Source organism: Magnolia sinica, chromosome 11 (assembly GCF_029962835.1).
Source record: "Magnolia sinica isolate HGM2019 chromosome 11, MsV1, whole genome shotgun sequence".
Taxonomy (NCBI): Eukaryota; Viridiplantae; Streptophyta; class Magnoliopsida; order Magnoliales; family Magnoliaceae; genus Magnolia; species Magnolia sinica.
Genome location: NC_080583.1, coordinates 16,261,744 through 16,280,219, shown reverse-complemented (window position 1 = coordinate 16,280,219; position 18,476 = coordinate 16,261,744). Strand labels below are relative to the sequence as shown.

The 18,476-nt window shown below is 37.2% G+C and overlaps 1 protein-coding gene across 1 annotated transcript in view; it reads right to left on the bottom strand.

Moving 5' to 3' along the window:
* Positions 1–10,969: 10,969 nt before the first annotated feature.
* The window catches only part of LOC131218874 (serine carboxypeptidase-like 1), a 33,260-nt gene continuing 25,753 nt past the window's right edge, over positions 10,970–18,476 (bottom strand). The window contains exons 10-14 of the mRNA XM_058213741.1: positions 14,346–14,417; positions 11,959–12,077; positions 11,764–11,877; positions 11,625–11,670; positions 10,970–11,298 (exon numbers count right to left, since the gene is read on the bottom strand). Of these exons, the coding sequence (XP_058069724.1) occupies positions 11,215–11,298; positions 11,625–11,670; positions 11,764–11,877; positions 11,959–12,077; positions 14,346–14,417 (435 nt within the window). The 3' untranslated portion in view covers positions 10,970–11,214. The remainder of the gene's footprint in view (positions 11,299–11,624; positions 11,671–11,763; positions 11,878–11,958; positions 12,078–14,345; positions 14,418–18,476) is intronic.

Below are 18,476 nucleotides of genomic sequence, written 5' to 3'. Positions count from 1 at the left end.
TAATGATTTATTCTTGTTATGGATGAGATTTCACATGCCAAATGTTGTGTTTATGTTGCGTTCCTGATATGCATGTGTTATATTGAGATTTGTGTATTCTACGTGTATGTATAAAGTACCGTATGCGTATAAAATATGCACTTGTGTTTGCCATGATTATTTGTCATGTATGTATGCTAGATGTATGTGTGACAACTCCTTAGTAAAAGGAATTGTCTAAATGTGTGTATTTCAACATACGTCATATATGTTATACTATGTATTCTAAGTGTTTGTAGAAATGTCTGAATGATCTAAAGTGTGATATTTCAACCTAGTATGGGTGTTAAGAAGCGATTCTCAACTCTCCCACTAGTGTGTATGATTTCCTTCTTGCAAGTTACATTCCTTGCTATTTAAATTCAAGCATTACTTATGCTTACATTTATGTTAAGTTGATATTCTTCAAATGCTTGGTTACCACATGATTGAAGTTGTTCCATTACTGTTCTACATTTAATACGAATATCTGTTGTAGGGTAATGTGTTTGGGACTATGAATAGTCCAGGAAATCGGTAATCTGCCTTGAGGTTGTGGCTGAGATTGCTTTCGCCACAAAGGACGGGATTAGACAAACCCGAGTCGTATTAGAGTTGTCGGCAGTGGTTTGGCCACGTGGAGTGCTTGCGCACTCTATGTCGTTCAACTCAACGTGCGCTCATGCTAGTCGAGTTCGTCAAGTAACCCGATTGTCCGATGTATGTTCACCATGTATTGGATGCTACTGTTTGAATCTAGGGTACCGAACTTACCAATAAAATCCTATTAACCATGGTACCTTGATCCGCTAAGACTCATGAGCCGGACATGGTGGTATGGGACACCGTGGTCGAGCTGTCGGCCTACACTGGGGTGAGGAGCCTCCCCGTAGTGACTAGTGAGTAACTAAACTCGTGAGCCGATTATGGTGGTATGGGACACTATATTCGTGCTGTCGGCCTACATTGATTGGTGATGAGCCCTTTGTAGTGACCTCGAGCATGCCTGAATACTGCATTGAGGTGACGAGCCTTGGTGTAGTAACGAAGGTATGATAGGCGTGCATTGATTGGTGATGAGCCCTTTGCTACGACCTGAAACTATATGATCGTATGAGATGCCTAGGATTGACGACCCTAGAATGGATCACTGTTTGGATGGTGATATGAGGAAGGTATCTTAGCTTCCCAATCCTGCTGTATGAAAAGGACTAATAACAACTTGGTAATCATATTCATGCATTGCATTTGCATGTGCTTTGTAGATGTGGCGCACTTTGAGGTGGTGTCATGCGTAATGTAAGATGAAGACGTTGAGGGTGTACGCGTGAGGGCACACATCATTCTGCATACATCCTTACACTAACAAGAGTACTTAAGACTTGTTTACTTATTCTGCTTTATCATTACTGCTTAATTGAACTGATAACATGTTAACCTGTGCTTTTTTGTTCCACTGAGTTGATCACTCACTCCCACATTCTGGGGCGGTGTTAAACACCCACCAGACTCTGTCTTAGCTGATGATGTTGCAGATGCTGAGGCGACTTCTGAGGCAAAGCGGGAGATGGATGATGATGAGGCTGCTTTCTCTTATATGCAGTTTTCAGACGGGTTCTAGTGAACCTCGTTCTGATGCGCGGGATGCTGGGATTTCTTTTGGGAATTAAATGATGTAATTTTGATAGTAACACTTGAATTACGACCTGGTATTTATATGTACTTTAGGGATTTACACTTATACACATATATTTCTATAAGTCTTCCGCTTGCTTTCTTCACTCATCCCTGAATTATATTTGCTATTTGGCTTAATCTATTCCATGTTTTATGCACTAATACAGACAACATACATCCATCATTGAATATGTTGCATAAGTGATGTTTTGGAACTCGGGAGCTGAGTTATGCTCGACCCCCGAATTTCAAGGCGTTACAATCAGAGTTTGAAATTCGATCACATCGACGCTTGTATCGATTCCCTCGACTAGCTGACAAAAGGTTTCAAAAGTGTATGACATTTGAGTTTACTTCATCGAGTGGCCAGTCGATGCTATCGAGAGTATACGCTCGATGATATCGACCCTGCTCGATGATATCGAACTCTGTCATAAATGTGACCATTTTATATCCGTTGGAATCTTTTACCTATATAAAGAGAGCTTGTCTATTGTTGCTGGTAGAGAAAGAAGAGAGTGCTTTTGAGTGTTTTACCTTAGATCATATACTCAAAGCCCTTTCTCTCAAGGGAGTTCATCCTCCAATCTACCCTCATCATTGATATTCAATAGAGTGGATTGGGGAATGAACTTCCACATTCAAGGATCCTCTAGCTAATACCTTAATGGCATATCATTAAGCTAGAATGCCTTAAATGCATAACTGGAATCACTCTATCTTCCATATAGGAAAACATTTTATAGAGTAGGATTCCATCTTAACCTTGACCCAACCCGTCGCCATATATTGGTACATCATTTGAGTTACGGATCAAGGAAGCAGAAGACTCTTCATCAACAAAGGAGGAGATCTTCGTCAATGAGTTGAATGAGATTCATTCTCTTATTTGTAAGTAACTAGAGTCCAGAGGACCCTTTGATCATTCCTCTGTAGGATTGGGTCTAAGGTGTTTCTCACCCTTGCAAGCTCTCGAAGGAGGCCTCTGGCGGGAGTGTACGTAGTGGGTGCGTTGTGTGGACCCTTACTCTGTGGAGAGCATAAACATCTAGTTAGGGGTGAACCAGTTAAAATCTTGGGTTTGAGGTAAACCATGTAAAACTTCTGATAGGGTCTTATAAAAGATCCTTGGCCAGTGTACTTAAAAGTGGGTGCGTCATGCTAACCCTTGCTCGTGAGAGCATAAACAATCAGCCTCAGTGTAGGTTGTAAAGGTTAAAGGTGAACCTGATTTAAAACCTTAGGTTTGAGGTGAACCGCTGTGAAACCTCCTTAGTGAAATTCGGTACACTCAAGGGTTGAGTGCGGTTGCCAGGAGTGGAGTAGATAAGTAGTCGAACCACTATAAAAATGACTGTTTTTGGGATTGCTATTCTTTTGTTTGTGTGATTTGCTTTAATATTTTCATATCTGAATTTCTATGATCACACCTCACACACTTACACAGTCATATCCATCATAAACTAGTTTGAATATTGTTTACTTCTTAAATAGTTTGTGATTGGATCCTCTACGGGCTTGGAAGCCAGTAGAATTACTTTTGAGTAATTTTAACATGTGCCTACTGTTAGGATTAGTGTAATAGGATTTTAAATAAACCATAAAACCTTAAAAAGTCATATTCACCCCCCTCTAGGACATATTAACATATTCCTACTTCGACTAAAGCGGTCTTCACCGCAATTTCACAACGCCCCTCCTTTAGTGCCAAAAACAGGCAGGAAAATGCCTACTAGACGAGCCGGCCTGGGAGACAGTTCCACTTCGGGAAGGTCTCCCTAGCACAATCTGAGCCTCATAACAGGCTCCGTGGATAGATCTTAGTCGTCCCCTCTAGGGCAGCGATGGCTCCACCGCCTGGAGTTTCTCATCTCGTGAGAAATTCGTGAGAGGCGGGAAATATCATGAGGTGTGGGAAAATAACTATGATTATTGGGAAAAGTGGGTCCTGCAATGATCAACGGCCCCATCCGAGACTTGCAAATGGACCAGATCATCAGGATACTCCTTAGATTAAAATCCGTCATGGGAGATGTCGTCATCTTCCCCGTCCAGCTACCAGACCCATCATGATCATATGGGCCCCATCTACTAATCCAGAGCATTTTTCCAGTGGGCCACGATGAGTAGAATCCATCCCTCGTGATGGATTTCCCCCACACAACTAAGGAAAGGGACTGGAGGCGTGCACATGGCCATTTGTCTTAACCGTTGGATGTGATCCAAAATTGAGCTCCACACCTATAATAGGGCTGTATTTTTCTCAGGATTGCAGCCTAGATTCCAGGGAATAGAGAGAGAAAGAAGGAGAGAAAATGGGAGTGAAAAGAGGGAGCGAGAAAGGGCCGACGTTAGGTTCGAGTTAAATCCGTAATAGCTCGACTTATCTTAGTCATTGGGTCAAGCCAGCTAGGTGAGTGGGTCTGTCCAAGCCATAGTTGGGTTGTTGGAAGAGGCGGAAAGGAAGGGAAAGAAGAGAAAAGAAATAGGAAGAGAGAGAATAGGGGATTGCGGCTGCAACATTTCTATTGTAGGCGAGTTTAAACTCGGTTGAAGCCCACTGAGTCTAGCTGGGTTGACCTGGGTTTGGGACTGGTCCAAACACGGTTGGAGTTCCGACAAAAAGGAGAAAAGAGTAGAGGGGAAGAAAGGGAAGAAGAAGAAGGAGAGGAATATTGTTGTCCTCTTCATAGCACTCACTGCCGAGTCAACTGTGCTCAACTCGGCTGAATCATAAGGCTTGGTCTAGTCCAGCTTCTTGCTGGTCATTTCTAGCCATGGGTGTTGAAGAAATGAAAAGGAAGAAAAGAAATGAAAAGAAGAAAAAGGAGAAGAATGGTTGTGTTGAGCCAAGTCAACTTGGCTTGAACCGAGTCAACCTGAGTGAATCCACCTTCTCCTTCCATATTTAAATTATTTCGATAATAGATATCACTGTTATCATTACTATCATCATTGGGATTGTTAATTCTATATGCGAATAGCCATTAGTAAATTACCTATATTAATGTTAGTATTACATGTAAATTATCATTATCGAATATTAAAACCTATTTTATCAACCTTGAGTATTATCATTAGTGATTAGAACATACTATTTATTTCATTACAATAGCTACTAGTGCCTTGTTAACTAATATTAAGTACTCTGTTAATATTAATAATCGTTTTGAAATTATTAGTATTATTAGCATTGCGATCAACTATATATCATTGGCTATTATTGTATTACTATTAGTAACGTTATTAGTACCGTTATTACATCCATTAGAAATTGAATCTTAAAATTTATCCTAGAGCTAAACTTAAGGATGAAACCCTAAAACCAGGTCATCTAAATCCTACGTTAAGACCTTAACCCAAAATAATGTGTTAGAATTGGATCTAACGGTAGAACTTCATAATCTAGGGCAGCTCCTAGTATCTATTATTATTGATAGTCATGACTATTAGCGTCGAGAAGTATTTATCATTTTTCATTATGGGATTAGTAAAATACTTGTTAATATAACTAGTAGTATTGTCCCTTATTATTATCATTAGTAAAAATTCTATCATTATTACTTACATTATTTAGGAGATTTTTATTCATTATAGGAATATTAGATAATGTCGGTACATTTAAATAGGAACCTAGGAACCCTTATTAATAATGGATTAGTACTTCTACTATGAATATTATTCGATCCATCATATAATAATAATAATAATAATAATAATAGTAATAGTAATACCAATCTAGGGTTCAAATCCTAGAATCTAAATCCTATAACTAAACCCTGGGATCAAACCCTAATCCTATATTAAAATCATAAAAGTAATCTAAACCCTAAGTTGTATAAATCTTGACCATAGACACTTGGTAGAACATTGATCTCATATGCAAATTTCACAATTCATGGTAGGATTTGATTCTAAGGGCACACGTGCTTCCTAGCAATGCTGGTAGGCGATGTAAACATAAGGTGATGATTTCTTCCCCTTGAGCTTTCCATTTTCTCATTAGTTTAAGTTATAGTTTTATTTAATTTATAAATGATATCCCCATTCTATAACCAGACATGTGTTAATTGTTGGAATTGAGTTGTTGCATCATATGCTTAATATTTATCCTGTATATTTAATTCATGCTATTGGATTACTTGTGGATTACTTCTGGGATTTAAATTGGTACATTAGTGGGAAACCCCCACTTATAAATGTGCATTTATACTTGGGATGTAACTTGTTTGATGGTGATTGCAATGGACCTTCGATCTAGTGGTTATTAAGTGGTGGTCTAGATGGATCATTGATGTGGGCCTACCATCCAGTGTTGTTGTGTTTAACTAGTTTTCAAGGATAATCTTTTATCGCCTGGTTTTGATACTCGCCCTATGTGGCTTATTTTGATATCTGCCCTATGTGGCTTATTTTGATATTGGCCCTACGTGGCTTTATTTTGGTATTTTTCCTATATGAGTTTGATGTTTTATACTGTATAATCATGCGCTGGTAAGCCCCATATATTATAATATGATTGGCTACTAGTTGACAGGGTTCTATTAAACATCCTAAGGTGGTAGTCTCATGAGCCGGGGATGGTGGTATGGGACCTATGCCCGAGCTGTTAGCCTACGCTGGCAACTAGCCCCCATAGTAACCTTTGAGCTTATATAAATTGGTTGGTCGTAATCGGACTAATAATGAGTTAGCTAATCATGCATACATGACACAGACCAACATCTATTGTTATCGTACGTGATGTATGTATTCGGCCGTCTGGATGCTTTTTCCAGGTTGATGATTACATGGGTGACGAGCCCAATGTCCGTTTGGATGTTTTTCCTGGGACAATGATTGCATGGGTGACTAGCCCAATGTCCGCACAGATGCACATCCCAGGGGCGATGATTGCAATCATACATCCATGCATATAATAAGACTACACTTACTTTGTTTTGGCTGCTTGGATGTTTTATACTATTTCTTACCTAATGCGGCGATGTGTAATCTTGAGGGGAATTCACACTGAGTTAGCCACTCATGCATCAAATATATAACTGTACAGGTAGTACAGGTGGTCTAGATGACATTCATGTTCATATTGATGAGGAGCAGGCTATGGTTGATAAGGGTGCATGACTGTATTTGTTAAGGGTTACTAAAGGATTTCACAGCTCAAGATTATTGTAATTTATTTTATTTCACATGTAATATTATTTCATTTTGTAATTGTAAGAATAGGGGCATTGGTTTGTATAAGTCATTATGGGCAGCTTCTTGTATATTCCGAATGTAAATGAAATTTTCCTTTACGTTGATTTGTCTATTGTACGCTCATCTGCTTACTCTAAACGAATAAAAAAAAATGTATACTCGAATTTGACCATCCTTTAAGGTTAACACTCGGGTTTTTGGGATACAGGTCGTATACTCGAGTTTTGAAAATTCGGGGCGTTACATTTACCACCTATTTTTATCAACCACATACTAACTTTCATGATTACACCTTTTCCTGACATCCTTTTCTCTTCGAACCTAATGGCATTAAAGCCCAACCATATCTCCCATACTATGAAATAGGGAATTATATCCCTTTGGCTTAAGAAGGTAGAGAATATTGAGGCTTTACTCATCTAAAAATTAATCCTCTGCTGAATTGATTCAACCTGTTGAACATTTATGTAAAATAGTCTACTAAAGTTCTTCCAAACCTTTAATGCTACCCTTCTATTATAGAATAGATGGTCTGAATCTTCACAACTACTATGCATGACGGGCTGTCTCATGCTAAACCTCATATGTGAATGTTACCTCGTGTTTGTTGACTGATTTTGCACCAGACCAGTATCCTGCTAAACATTGGAAACCATCGATATCCTATCTTGCGTAGGCCTATCATAGGTTGGATAAGGGGGCGTAGTCTGCGGGAGCTGAGCTAATCTCTGCTCTACATGAAGATACAAGGGTGATTCTTTTGGTCCTTTGATGTCCTCTCTAACCTTTGTTGGAACTAGTCCCCTTTTACTCTAAGAAACTGCCCATTTCAAAATTCATCTTTGACTTCTACACTATTAGCCCTTGAATCATCTACCCAATCAACTTCTATAAATAGCATTATCTGGACGACATCTCATAGGTGAGCTGACAACTCGATTCCTCAACTGCATCGAGCTAACAACCCTTCTCTGATAATGATTCATTCCATTTAGAAGTTGAAGATCTACAAGGACATAGGAGGAAGCAAAAGAAGGATGGGCGGTCCTACTTTGATAATTTCCATGGGAGCCATGGACTGTCATGAATACGTGGAATGAGATACAACGACTATGTGTGAAAGCTTGGTGGAGCTAAAGAATAATGGCGATGTCCCAAAGGGGACTGACTAGGACCAATTAAAAATTATGTATTTAAATTTAATTGCCTACTTAAATTAATATATAAATTAAACTAAGAAAGATAATTAACTCTAAGGCTTCTAAGCCATTATAAGGTCCAATCAAATATAATACAAAGGATGTGGTAATAAGCAAATAGTCTATAACATAATAGTGTACATGCATGTGTGGGATGTACTAACTATCAACTCTTAGATTTCATCTAATTAAGTATACATATAATTAAACATTCATCACATAAATATAATTAAATAAGTGCTCAAATAACAATCTCAAACACAAGTACGTATAGTAGTTTAGTTTCCCTACTCCACTCCTAACAAATACACTTAACTCATGAGTGTACCGGATTTCACTATCAGAAGTTTTAAATTAGGTTCACCTTTAACCTTTAGAGCCCTACCCAAGGACCCTAGCATACACTACTACAGGAAGCTCTCATAAGAGATTTTAGTTAGTTTTTTATATGCTAACCAACAACCTCAATCCTAATATAAGGACCTACATATATTCTTGCGGGAGGCTCCCTTAGAGAATAACACGTACACACCCGTGTCTGGTAGCCTACCCAAGGACTTTGATTTAAGTCATACACAATAGACAATGTCTTACATAAGAACCTGGATTTAGGCCATACGCAAGAGCCAATGTCGTGCACAAGAACCTAGATTTACGCCCCACAGAATAGCTAAGTTCCTAAACAAGAACCTAATTGAGTTTAGCAATTCAAATTCTTACACTCAATCCTACACAAGAAAGGTGTGTATACATACTTACACATGACAACATACTTGTTAGATTGAGCCTCTTTTGTAGCGCCTTCTTGGGTTGTTTGATTGATGCTCTCACATGTTTTAAATCAACTTCCCTTTGCTCACCCGATCATAATGTTTATGCTTTGCCAAGGCTTTATCTCGAAGATCAAACACCTTACATGTAACGCTTTAATGTGGTTACCAACGTGATGAGGGATTGGGTAGAATCTCCTACAACTTATTAGAAGTTGTAAAGCCTAGGGAATTCTACTTAATGGGACTTCTAGAGGATTTAAACAATAATATGACTATACATGTTGAGTCTAATCTTTAGAAAATGGTGGAGTTTAAGCACATCTTTAAGATAAAGGTTAGAATCCTCATTAGAGTATTAATATCAAGGAAAATGACTTAAAACTTATTGGATTAGATGCGTGGGATGTAAGATATGATCATGAAATCACCTAAGCTTCTATTGCATAAAAAAAAAAACTCTCGGATTGCCCAAAGACCAAATCTTCTATATAAAGGAATCGAGTTCCAACAGTTATAAAACAAGTATAAACGGCTAGCTTTCAACCTCTCGACCTAAGGCTTTGACTAGTCAAAAGGTCCTTCGACTTGTTGACCCAAGGTTTTAACCTATCGAAATTTGCAGTGTTAGATGGCATTTTTCACTGTTTAGTTTTTACATGGTATTTTTCGACTGGTCAAACTTAACCTTCGACCTGTTTATCGAAGGTTTGGATCAGTTGAAATATTAAGTGGTGCATGATTTTTCTTGTTGTCCATTTTTTGTCACTTTGAACTTGTCAACCCTCTCTTCAACCTGTCAAACTTGACCTTTAACCTGTCGAAATGGTTCATCAATGGATTAAAAATTTTGGAAACATTTACTTTTTCTAACATGATTTTGCCCACTTCGACCTCTAAACCTATTTTTAAGATAATCAATTAAGACTCCTATGCCTAAGGGATCATTAACAAGGTTTACCTAAAAAGTGAAGGATCATCTAGAGGTTCAAAGGTTGTTAATTTGGGTTAAGGGTTGGGGTCACCAAGCGACCTCATATACATGTTCTTTACTCATTGATGCTTATGTCCGCTTGTGTCTTTAGTCTTTAGCTTCTAAAGGCTCAGTCAATTATGCAACACATGGACTTATGTAATTGAAAAACAAGGTTCACACATCTACGCACTAATATGCCACTTCAATATTAAGACAACAATTTCATTTAGACACCATCTAAATTTCCACTCTTTACACTTTAGCATCTACCGAAACTGCCTTATTTATTAATTTCCATACAAATATTGCGGTTTTAGGAGGAATGAATCCATTCAGAGCCTACTCAGGCCAGCGAAACTTCGGATGATGCCAACGGATGGTATTCCAAACTGATTTCAGATTGAATTTACCTGATAAGGACATCTTCCAGATTATTTGAACTTCTCTATCATTACCAAAATGTTCTTCTTCTTTATGGATAACATGATTTTTACTAAAAGATAGTGTTCAACTGCAGAGAAATCCCATTCTCCTATCTGGGACCAGCAATCTCTAACAATTATATTCTACAAATGATCAAGAATGGGTCGTGTAGCTGCTCCAGTCAACGGCCCCCTCCCGTCCAATTCTAGCTCTAAAAATTGATCATACCCTTGCCCACCAGCCATAGCGAGTTGTGAATCACAAAAGCGTGTCTTTTCCCTAAGTCCTTCCAATGACTAAATGATATTATCATGATCTTAATTCCCATTGGATTGAATAAATTTGCTTAGGTATTTTCCTGAGAACAATCTCGACCATAGAGAATTTCCTGCAATCAGTCTCTACCCCATCTTAATTTGGAATATGTTCTTAACATCCTCCAACCTTCTAATTCATAGCCACCAATCTATGGTTGGCTGACAGATCATTGCCTATCTCGCCCAATGCATTCTTTTGTCACCTTCAAAATTTCGTCGAAAAACATGAAGGCCAAGAAGGTGAGTGTGCTACTCTTATGGATAACATTCACACACAAATTACATAATACAATTATAATTCCTTTATCATAACAACTAATAATGTAGTAGAAAAACCAACTAATAATGTAGCAACATGACCAAGAAAAAGAGAAGGTGACTCAAGAGATTATATATTTATAGTTAAAGAAGTTTTTTATTTATCATCTCTTTCTTCCTATTTTGCTTTCTAAAATATGTGGATGTCTATAAAAGACTTTACAACTAGGGATAGTGATTTGCATGGATGTTAAACAGTACATTTTAATCTTGTAAGAAGACTCAAATATGAGCTTCTCTTGACTAGATAGTATATAGAAACCAATGGTCTAAGGTTGGAAGCTTGGAAGACTCTAGAGCTCCATTATGCATGATAATTATAAACGATTATGGGAAATCCATCGCTGGACCATAGCAAGGCATTCCTTAGGCTTGTACTCTGGAGCTGTGTGGCCACCTCCCTGTAAACATAAAATGGATAATACAATATTAGAGTTCATCCATGTTTTCATATTTACCAACCTAGAGCGTGTTTGGAACATTTTAGACCCACGTCAACTGTGCCTGCCCATGCAAATGACCTCGCCCAAAGATTAAGTAAATATAGAAAGGCCTTATACAAGTAGAATGCCGACCATGGTTAAATGGTCCATTGCATTTTGTACATGGAGTCCACCCGGTGATTAAGTTTCCATGCACAGTCCCATTGGATGTCAATGGAAGCATAGAAAATCTATTATTCTGTATGTGTGACAGCTCAAAGATTTGAGATTAAAGAATTTCTTGCCTTCACGGTCGCAAATGTCAAGTTGTTCGAATATGTCCTTGTATATCTAGGAATTCAGCACACAAACAAAGATATTGTAATCACATATCAAATTCAATATTGATCTATGAATGTAGTTCCAATTAAAATGTAAGCTTACCCCGCAATTTGGCCATCAACAGACCATGATCGCCAATCATCGACAATGGAGAAATTTAAAGATCTAATCCATGCTTGGGTGCCGATGTGTGGAACAGACATGTCATGGTCACCACTATATGAGGAAAAAACTAGTATCAATAGATATGTTAGTACATAGAAGAACTTGGCTAGATAAGATGGAATTGAAGTTTACCTATATATTAAAGCACGGTAACCTTTTGTTGTTAGATTGAGATGGTATTTTAAGCTACTATGAACATCTTTCTCGTAATTTATGCCATAGTTGCACCTTTGCCATTGCTTCACTGATGCCTGATAGATTATTGTAAACATTAATATTATAATTATCATTGTTCTAAATCTTGCAGTGTATCATATCTAATTTGGAGTGTATAGCATGTTAATTATCATTTTTCAAAATATTAGAATATATCCTCCCATGTAAGGAACTAACCATATCATAATTACCCATATTTAAAATATTGAAATGCATCACATCATATAAGAAATTATTGTAATGTAAGTGTTCAAAATATTAAAATATATTATATTGTGTTGTGAACTCATCGCAATAAACTAACTAAAATTTAGAGGCAATTTCGCAAGAATGCTCGCATCATTACAAAAAATGCATAGCATTTAAATGCATTATATGTACCAATCATAATTATAAAACTAGTGGGTCGACTCGATAGTTCACTGAGTCAACTTTACTTGATGAGATTTTGAGTCAACTTGGCTTGATGTGTCGACTAAGTCACTTTCTTTTTTAAGAAAGGAATTTTATTAAATAAAGGCAAAGCTAAATAATAAAGTGAGAACACCTTCGGGACAGCCTTTAGAAAAAAAGAGAAGACCTACCTATCATATACCCCTAAAAAAAAAAAATATAAAAATTATACAAAAAAGGACACAAGAAGCACAATGAAAAGCTCCCAAAATTAATCATTGGTCTCATTGCAAGAGGTAGAGGGGCCTTACGAATGCTCGTAAGGCCCCGAGGAACGAACTCACCAAAGAGAGAGCATTTCCATTCTAATTGGTTGTTTTATTATTTTATTGATTCCAAACATTTTGAATATTTATCATTAAACTATATTAACTTTAAATCTACTCATGAAACAACTGTTTCAAGTAAAATATATTTTCTTTGTCGGAAGTGATTTAATACATAGTGTGCTTATTGATCCTCAATAATTTTGCTTCATGAAAAATATTAAATCAATCAACTATCCAAGTCATGTAACTTACTTCAAATCGACCCATATTTATTTAACTATCATTACGTTTAAATTATTAACATTTGCATGTTGAATATAGAGCATTGATCATTTTAGATTGTCTATTAAATATTAAATGATCATCCATTTATGAAAGAAAATAGGCATAATTTTCAATTTACTAGTCATCTAAATTAGAGTGATAATTTTTGTAACTAGGTTCCATATTTTTTGTGCCACCTCTACATTCTAAGTGCTTTAGTATCAAGTGTCTTACTCTATTAGAGTATCAAGGTTTTTTTTATTATAAAGATTAGGTTAAAACATACTACTAGTTCTGGGTAAAGTACAAAAATGTTATATTTTTAATTTTAACCTTCACCATGTCCTTTGATAATGCGAAGTTTAAGCCGCTCAAAAACTAAGTGCCTGTAAAAAAAATAAATTTGTCCTAACTGCTCATGTTGTATATAACAACTAATGGATATGCCATGTGGAAAGAGGGGAAGTGGTTTACAAGACATGTAAGAGAAGTGGTGGTAAAAAGTGGGAGCTAAGTTTGAATTGTACCTATGTTAAAGGTATTTAAGGATTGAAATCTTTTATAATGTCAGATATTCAGTGAGTATAATAGCTAATCCATGGGGCTAACCTTGTTTAGAATGTATTTGGCATTCACTACATGCATCAAGTAAACTCGCCATGATGAAGATAACTACTAGATTTATAACTCAAGTGAGCCACAACATAGGTAACAATTGGAATTGGTTCAACCATAGTTTTGTATGGGCTTACAATGGTGTGATATTCCACCCAACCCATTCATCAAGTGTGAGTATTCACCGAAATAAAGAGATTTATTTAAAAAGAAGACTCAGGCATACCACATGAACTTAGAGGTTTTAGGCATAATTTGAATTTGTTCACCCATATTGTGGCCCACTTGAGTTTTAAAATCATCATATTTTTGGACTAAACATAAACATGAGAGCTTGCATGTAATGGATAGAGTGGATGTTAAACATACAAAATTGTCAGCTCAAAAGAGCTCGGGTGTTGTACCTACTTCTTGAAACACATTGTCATTGAGAATTTAGGTCTCATTTTTTGTAGCTAAAATCAACAATATTCTACCATTCCTTAGAGAGTAGGAAATATCAACAGTACATTATCAAACATGCAACTAGAGTCACCATATACTAAACAAATATGTTCTTTTTTTAAAAGCAACCATTCTCACATTTTCAAATGATGCAAAAGTTTAACACATTTAAAGAACTAATTCCATGAAAAATCTTACCGTTGAGTAACATTATATATAATAAATATCTCAATAGAAATTACTATTTTCATGACATACCTTTCGGATGTGGATAGCCTTTTGAACACGTTCATTGTTAGCCCAGTAGTAGGAGAGCAAATAACCATATGACTGCATAGAATATAATACAGTTATAACTTCTTCTTAAATCTAGAAGTGCATTAATGTACCAATGTACACACATGTGCATGTCAATATATGTGTCATTTACACATGGCATGTAGTTATTCTTTTCCTCATCTTGTTTATAATAAAACATGGGTATGGGTAGTGAGAGAACACTTGATGATTTTAATATAACTGAAGTTATGACCCTTAAAAGAGTGGAATGGTGAAAAAGGTTTCATGTAGCCAACCCCAGCTAGTTGGGATAAGGTGCATATGATAATGATGCAGTTACACTCATAAGAACATGTCTAGAATGTTTGTTTATATAATTATGATGTTGTCAGACGTTAAGTCTTCAACTTTCTGGGGCTTGAGCCGCTCGACTAGTCAAGCACTACTCGACTCAAAGTCCAGCGTGCTGTTATTTTTAGTGTCCAAGTTGCTCGACCAGTCGAGGGATGACTCGACCGATCGAGGGGGTCCCTCGACTAGTCGAGACCTCAACTCGACCAGTTGAGGTTACGCAGATCCTGCGCGGACTGCATAAATTTGAAGCGGTTTTTGGACTTTTCCGGACTAGGTGCATAAGTGGAGTTTCCTAAACTATAAATAGGGGTCCCTAGGGCTATTCTAAGGTATTCTAAAGTTTTCTAAAAGTTTTCTAAGGGTTCATAAAGGGTTCTAAGGTTATTAAAGGGTGTAGTAAGGGTGAGATTCGAAGTCGTTCGAATCGGGTAAGTCCTCTCTTGTAATTTTCTTTTCATAGTGGATTTCTGTCACTTTGTGCCGTGGTTTTTTCCCACAAGGATTTTCCATGCTAAATCTTTGTGTTCTTCTGTGATTACTTGATACTATTGAATTGCTATCATAGATTTAGATCCATGTGATTCCACAGTATAAATCTCTAACAAGTGGTTTCAATGCAATCGTTGGGGCACAGATCTGAATCTGCAGGACTAGTAATAATGGAAAACGACAAGTTTGATATTGAGAAGTACTCAAGAAAAAATAATTTGAGTTATGGAAGGTTAATATGATTATCCTGTTAACCAAGCAAGGCGAGATTAAGGCTCTTAAGGAGCGAAAATCTACCATGAAAGATGATGAATGGAAAAACCTTGATAGTAATGCTTTAGCCTCTATCTGTTTATGTCTCACGGATGAGGTTCTCTATAATATTTTGAGGGAGAAAATTGCGGCTAATTTATGGGCAAAGTTAGAGAACATCTATATAAAGAAGTCCTCTGAAAATCGCCTATACTTGAAGCTACTTAAAGCTACAGTGTTATATCTTCAAAATGACAGAGGGTGGAGATCTAGAAGCCCATATCAGCAACTTTAATAAATTGATGCGCGAATTGCTGGATTTGGAGGAAGTAGTCAAAGATGAGGAACAGGCATGTATATTGTTGAATTCTCTTCCTGCATCATATGAGTCTTTCAGGGACACAATGTGCACTGCAAATAAAACCCTAAGTGTTGACACTATTATCCTAGCCCTTCAGGGGAAGGCTATGAGTAAGTTAAACGGCGACATAGGGGCATCTTCCGATGCACCGATTACGAAGGGTAGAGATTCTGACTGAGGTACACGATCCTCAAGGCTTAGATCCAAATCCAAGGGCAAGGACAAAGGAAAATTAAAGTGTTAGAATTGTGGGTTGTCTGGACACATGAAGAATGATTGTAGAAATCCTAAGGCGAAGAAAGATAATTTAGTGAATTCTTCCAAAGAGGTCAATGTTGTCACATCTGATGAAGAGACAAGTGGTGGTGAAGTTCTGTCCATGTCTATGATCGGACATGTTCACGACAATCATGTAGATGAGTGGATCCTAGACACAGGAGCATCATATCACATGACTCCTCATCAGAGTTGGTTCGCCAGTTATAAGGAATGCGATGGTGGACATGTTTTTATGGGCAATGGCAATGTCTGTAATGTTGTGGATATTAGCACGGTGAGCATCAAGATGCTTAATGAGATGGAGCATACATTGACTGACGTTAGGCACGTTCCTGATATGAAGAAAAGTCTGATTTCTCTTAGTGCACTTGAGGCTATAAGGTGCAAGTTCACTGGTATTGATGAAGTCCTTAAAGTTTCAAAAGGGGCACTCGTGGTTTTGAGAGCACAGAGGTACAAAAACCTTTATAAGTTGATTAGGAGCACTTCAGCAGGTGGAGTGGCAACAGCTATTGCAGACTCCACGTCTCTAGGTATGTGGCATGCCCGTTTGGGCCATATGAGCGAGCGAGGCATGAAGGTACTTTCTGATCGATGTTTGATTCCAACTTTTAAAAATTTTAATTTAGATATATGCAAGCATTGTATATATAGTAAACAATCTAAACTGTCTTTTAAATCTGAAAAACATGTTTGTAAGGGAATGCTTGATTATATGTACTCTAACGTATGGGGGCCATCTCCAGAAGTTTCCATTGGAGGGCCATTATGGTTTGTTTCATTCATTGATGACTACTCCAAGAAAGTTTGGGTTTACTTCATGAAACATAAATCTGAAGTTTTCACCATATTCAAGCAATGGAAGACAATTGTGAAAAAATAATCAAGGCGAAAAATAAAAGTTTTAAGGCTGACAATGGTGGAGAATTTACTTCCATTGAGTTTAATGATTATTGTAAGGATGAAGGGATCATCAGGCACAACACAGTGCGCCACACGCCCGAGCAAAATGGTGAGACTGAGTGAATGAATCGGACTCTCCTGGAGAGGGCCAAATGCATGTTAAGTAATGCTACGTTGGGCAAGGACTTATGGACTGAGGTCTTTAATAAGGCTTGTTATTTGGTGAACTGGTCTCCTTCAACGGCAATTAAATGTAAAATTCTAGAGGAAGTATGGAGTGGTCAGAAAATCGACTACTCATATCTATGCATATTTGGTTGTGAAGCTTACTCTCATGTACCGTCCATTGAGAGAGATAAGCTAGAACACAGGGCTAAAAAGTATATTTTCACAAAAAATTGTGCATTCTCTAGTTTGCTTTATTTGCGTTTATCTTTTATTTGTGTTATTTAACTTGGGGTTTGCTTCACTAGCACCCAACAGGTGGTATCAGAGTTATACGTTGGGATTCAAGTGTGAATCTAAGACATGACGATGAAGGGATTTACGTGAAGTATGAGATAGAGAATGTTACTGGGAAAAATAACTTCGAATGGTGGAAGGTGAAAATTAGAGTCGTTTTAGTTTGGTAAGGATTGTAACAGGCACTCCTTGGTATAACGAAGCAATTATCAGCGATGAAGAATGGGAATAACTTGATCAAAGAAAAATTAGCTCGATCAAAATATATATGGCAGATGACATATTTTATAATATTCTTAATTAGAAGACCACCATAGGGCTTTGGACTAAGTTAGAAAGCTTGTACATGATAAAATTTTTCTCATATCGTCTAAATTTGAAAAGGTAATTCTATAATCTAAAGATGGTTGAAGGGTCAGGTGTTAATGAACCCATAGCCTATTTAATCAATTACTTTTCAAGTTAACAAGTGTGGAAATGATGATCGATGAAGAAGAGTAAGCATTAATCCTATTGAATTCTCCTTTAAAGTCACACAAGAGTCTCTTAGACACTGTGCCAAGTTAGGGGGACCATTGATTTCAAAATTGTTATCTTAGCCATTCATTCAAAGTAGTTGAGAAAAAAGGATAACATTGGGAGTTCCTCTATGAATATGTTGGTTGTTAGGGGAAGAGGTTTTGAGTGAGAGAGAAAATTCAAGATCTAAGTCCAAGTATGAGGGTAAAGGGAAGATGAAGTGCTTGAATTGTGGGAGGTTGGGATATGAAGAAGGATTGTCAGAATCCCAAAGCTTAGAAAACATAGAAGTTAGATGATTCACTAAGGGAGGCTAATATCATAGAATCCAGTGAGGAGGTGTGTAGTTGTGACATTTTGATCGCATCCAGATCTGGGTATCTTAACAATGAGTGAATTTTTTTTATTCGAGGGCTTCATACCACGTTATCTCTTATTAGAGTTGGTTCACCAGTTACAGATAGTACAATGGTGGCTAGGTGTTTGTGGGA